The sequence below is a fragment of the Poromitra crassiceps genome (assembly GCF_964638095.1).
Source record: "Poromitra crassiceps genome assembly, chromosome: 3".
Taxonomy (NCBI): domain Eukaryota; kingdom Metazoa; phylum Chordata; class Actinopteri; order Beryciformes; family Melamphaidae; genus Poromitra; species Poromitra crassiceps.
In genome coordinates this window covers 86,619,474-86,624,832 of record NC_139625.1, presented here as the reverse complement: position 1 = coordinate 86,624,832, position 5,359 = coordinate 86,619,474, and the positions used below count along the sequence as shown (strand labels likewise).

The 5,359-nt window shown below is 47.6% G+C and overlaps 1 protein-coding gene across 1 annotated transcript in view; it reads left to right on the top strand.

Annotated features, from left to right (window-relative positions):
* bcl11ba (BCL11 transcription factor B a) overlaps window positions 1-4,137 on the top strand; it is a 78,943-nt gene extending 74,806 nt beyond the window's left edge. The window contains exon 4 of the mRNA XM_083633847.1: window positions 1,787-4,137. Within this exon, the coding sequence (XP_083489973.1) occupies window positions 1,787-3,816 (2,030 nt within the window). The 3' untranslated portion in view covers window positions 3,817-4,137. The remainder of the gene's footprint in view (window positions 1-1,786) is intronic.
* Window positions 4,138-5,359: the final 1,222 nt, after the last annotated feature.

The following is a 5,359-nucleotide window of genomic DNA, read 5'->3' as shown; positions in this document are numbered from 1 at the left end:
TTATCGGCCTGTCATATTTTCATATTTTATATATATATATATATATATATATATATATATATATATATATATATATATATATATATATATATATATATATATATATATATATATATATATAATATTCACACCGGCCCGAAACAAACATTTCTGGTGATGCTGATATTTCCTTTTAAAGCCATTATTGGCCGATAGCGACGACCTGCCGATATCATCGTGCAGCTGCATTTTTTTTTTTTTTTTTTTACCAAAAGGATGCAGTATTGCTGACTGTGACTGGGTTAGTTGGACTGGCTTAAAAACAAGCGACTGCTTGTGCTAATCACTTAAAAAGTCCTAACGTCTACAATCTCTCTGTCTGTCTTTTCCTGCTCCTCACTATCTGTTTTTATAGAGGTCATTTATCTGAATGCACTGGTTTATTTCTCCTCTCTCTCCTCTCTCCTCTTCTCTGACTCTCCAGAGGAGCAGGGCCTTTATACGTGCTGCTGTGTGAGAGGTCTTCCTTAAATCACACTTTAAGTTCTGCTTCCTCCATCCACTGCCATATTACTTTGGCATCTCCCCTTTGGCACCCGCTTCACTCTCTCTGCTTGGAGGAGTTCCCAGCATTTTTTTTATCATACACACACACACACACACACACACACACACACACACACGCGCGCACACACACACACACACACACACACACACACACACACACACACACACACACACACACACACACACACACCCACACACACACACATACACAGGCACACACACACACACACACACACACACACACACACACACACACACACACACACACACACACACACACACACACACACTGCATGGTGAGAGATGAAGAAGCAGTTAAAACATGGACCCTATAGTGTGATGTGTGTAGTGTTAGTGAAGAAAGGCACTTGTCCAAAGCTGATAAGTACGGCCCATGTATATGACAGCATGATGAGCCGAGGCCATGCAGTTACCCAGAGGGTCAGGCACAATCTGTAGCCTATACACACACTTATCACATCTCAATACAGTGCCAAAGTCACACCCTCTTCCCGGTTTGCCATGTGGCCTAAGGAGTGAAATTCCTTATTCATTTTCCCATTGACGTTTTGGAAAATCCTTGTCAAATATTTTTTTACTTCGTTTTTACTTAGATTTTTTTTACTTAGTTACTGAGTTTAACTTAGACAAACCAATTGGTTTCAGCTATATTCAGAATCACGAGAGACCATAGAACATTTCACTCAGACCCCCCCCCCAAAAAAAGACACAAAATAATAACAATAACAATAACAATAACAATAACAATAACAATAACAATAACAACAACAACAACAACAACAACAATAATTATTATTATTATTATTATGATTATAAAAGAAAGAAAGAAAGAAAGAAAGAAAGAAAGAAAGAAAGAAAGAAAGAAAGAAAGAAAGAAAGAAAGAAAGAATTGTGGTCCGAGTGAAATATTCTAGTCTCTCATGATTCTGAATATAGCTGAATTGCTGGGTTGTCCAAGTAAAACTAATTTTATTTTACATGGATTTTCCAAAACATCAATGTGCAAGTATCTTATAAGGCTTTTACCAAACGTCAATGGAAAAAATGTATGGGGAATGAAATCCCTCAGACCCCCATGGGCAAACCCGTGATGGCAAGACTTTGTCACTCTATGTCTTACAGCCAATGTGCACACTGCAAATAGGCCATAAGAAAGCATAACATGTTCATGTTGGTTTGACTTTGACCTGATCCATGTATGTCTTTGTGTGTGTTGCAGGTGGCCGGGACGAGCCTTCCAGCTACATCTGTACCACATGTAAGCAGCCCTTCCCCAGCGCCTGGTTCCTGCTGCAGCATGCCCAGAACACCCACGGCATCCGCATCTACCTGGAGTCCAACCCCTCCAGCGCCGCCCTCACCCCACGCATCACCATCCCTCCCCCCATGGGCACCGACACCATCCCCCAGTCCATCCCCCAGTCCATCCCCCAGTCCCCGCTCACCAACTTCCTGGGGGACAACAACCCCTTCCACCTCCTGCGGATGACGGGCCCCTTGCTCCGGGAGCCGCCTCCAGGCTTCGTGGAGAACCGCCTCCCCAACACCCCTCCGTTCATCAGCCCGCCGCCCCGCCACCACCTTGACCCCCATCGGCTGGAACGCCTTAGCGCCGAGGAAATGGGCCTCATCTCCCAGCACCCCAGTGCCTTTGAGAGGGTGATGCGCCTGACGCCCATGGCCATGGAATCCCAGTCCATGGACTTCTCCAGGCGGCTGCGTGAGCTGGCAGGGAACAACAACGCCACACCGCCGTTGTCACCCAGCAGGGCCAACCCTATGCACCGACTGCTGAACCCCAACCCCTTCCAGCCCGGGCCCAAGTCGCCCTTTCTGAGCACCCCTCCCTTACCGCCAATGCCCCCCAACAGCACCACCCCTCCCCAGACGCAGGTCAAGGTCAAGTCCTGTGAGTTCTGCGGCAAGACCTTCAAGTTCCAGAGCAATCTGGTGGTGCACCGGCGCAGCCATACGGGGGAGAAACCATACAAGTGCCAGCTGTGTGACCATGCCTGCTCCCAGGCCAGCAAGCTGAAGCGCCACATGAAGACTCACATGCACAAGGCGGGCTCCCTGACGGGTCGCTCCGACGACGGGCTGTCGACCACCAGCTCCCCGGAGCCGGGCACCAGCGACGTGACGGGAGAGGGCTTGAAGAGCGAGAGGGACTTCCAGGGAGAAGGTCACGAGGAGGAGGAAGAGGAGGAGGAAGAGGAGGAACTGGAGAACGAGAGCCGGCCGGAGTCCAACTTCAGCATGGAGTCTGAGTTCTACCGCAACCGAGAGAACGGCTCCAAGCCGCCCTCAGATGACAAGGCATCGCTCGCCCTTGGGAAGCTGGCGGAGGGTGTGGGGCTCAACTCTATACAGCAGTACAATAACTTGATTGTTGACAATCGTAAACGGATGCCCTTCTCCAAGAGGAGCTCGGACGGCCAGCGAGACACCGGGGACGAGGACTCGGTGGCCGGGGAGCACGAGCCGCTGCACCGGCAGGAACACCACCGGCAGGAAGAGAGGACAACTATTAATGGCCGGAACTGCGGCTCCGGAGACTCTTTCTCAGGCCTGTTTCCCCGTAAGCCCACCCCCATCACCAGCCCCAGCCTGTCCAACAACTCCCACAAGAGGATCAAGATGGAGAAGGAGCTGGACATTCCCCCGGCACCCCTCATCCCCTCCGAGAACGTGTACTCCCAGTGGCTGGTGGGCTACGCCGCCTCGCGACACTTCATCAAAGACCCTTTCCTCGGCTTCAGCGACTCCAGACAATCTCCCTTCGCCACCTCCTCCGAGCACTCGTCCGAGAACGGCAGCCTGCGCTTCTCCACCCCTCCGGGGGACCTGCTGGACGGCGGGCTGTCGGGCCGCAGCGGCACGGCCAGCGGGGGCAGCACGCCTCACCTGGGCGGTCGACCCAGCTCCAAGGAGAGCCGCAGGAGCGACACGTGCGAGTACTGCGGCAAGATATTCAAGAACTGCAGCAACCTGACGGTGCACCGGCGCAGCCACACCGGGGAGAGGCCCTACAAGTGTGAGCTGTGCAACTACGCCTGCGCCCAGAGCTCCAAGCTCACACGGCACATGAAGACGCATGGCCAGATGGGCAAGGAGGTCTACCGCTGTGACATCTGCCAAATGCCATTCAGCGTGTACAGCACGCTGGAGAAACATATGAAGAAGTGGCACGGGGAGCATTTGATGACCAACGAGGTCAAAATTGAAAGCGAAGCGGAAGACAGAAGCTAAGCCAGGTTCCCCTGTTTCCACACTTTGACTTTGAAAAACTAAAAAAGAAAAAAATACAAAATGGGGTAGCTGGATACTCTTTCTGAAATGTTAATTTTGGGTTAATTTTGTGTTTTTGCCTAAGAAACTGCCAACTGAGAAAAAAGTGAAAAGACAAACAGAGATCTTAACACCAATTGAAGCTGTCTAAACTGCCTCATTTGGCGTTCCTTTTTAAACAATCAATCAGTTGAGTCATAACATATGTGGAGCCTTTAACTGTGCAATAATTTCTGTATTTATTGGATTTTGTATTTTGGCATGTGCAGGTAAATTTTTATTTAGGCATTTTTATTTTTCATTTTGAGTTATTTTATTTTTTAAATACCCACAATATCCTGAGATTTTTTAGAAGACAGAAATCCACTTTAAGTCATCTTTTTTGGCCGCTGCTTGTAGGAAATTGTATATTTAAGCTAAACGTGATTTCTTGAAGAGAAGCTGAATTCAATCGTCAATTTGAAAAAGGCGTAACTGAGAATGCTAGAATTAGTCTATTCTATTTTGTGTGATGACGATACGCGGACAACAATCCTTTGGCATTGTAGCATGAACTGACTAAAACATGTCAATATAATTGGATATGTAGCACTGAGTGTCATATTTGACAGTAAATCAAAAATCAACGAGGATCCCAAGGTTCATAAGCCCGGTCTCCTCCAGACATCATCATTACCAGCCAGAAGAACCAGGTTCTAGATCAGGCAGCTGCTCCCTGGTACGTAGTACCCTGACACGGCACAACCACTCCTCACTTTTCTGCTTTCCACACTCCCTCCACTTCCAGCCATATTACCTACACTTATACATCCAAGTGTTACATTTTGCATGAAGCCATATGAACAAGGCCATATTATTTATTAATAGTAAACAGAGCATTATGCATAGATAGATAGATGGAAGGAGAGCAAGCAAGCACAGGACATCTCAGGGCGAGCTATACTTCTTTATTTACCGGTTCATCCCTTCATTGTCCTTCTGTGGACGACTAGATTTCATTGTGACAGTTGACTGCCTTCCCCCTTGCAGTCCAGTGGCCATCCTATTCCCTCCTTAGTAAGGTTGTCACAATACTAGAATTTATAACTTTAATACGAATACCCAGGAAAATATCGATACTCGATACCATTTTCAATACCACAGGGGGGAAAGTGACAACACATCAAGAGGCATAAAAATACATGAAGACAGAAGGACAGACAGACGCACGCTTCTCCATATTCTAGGCCTGATAAAACTCATTAAAAACTTCGACCTTACACAGCAGATTACCCCCTGCTCTAGTCATCAGCCTATCACAACACAGAGGATTACCCCTGCTCTAGTCATCAGCCTATCACAACACAGAGGATTACCCCTGCTCTAGTCATCAGCCTATCACAACACTTTTAGCTTGTTGAAGCAACAGCTACCCACCAATGATAGGGAGGGGAAATCAGTATGTTTGATTTTCTTATTAAGAGAAAGCACTGCTCGTATAAATTGATACTGTTGCAAATGAGTA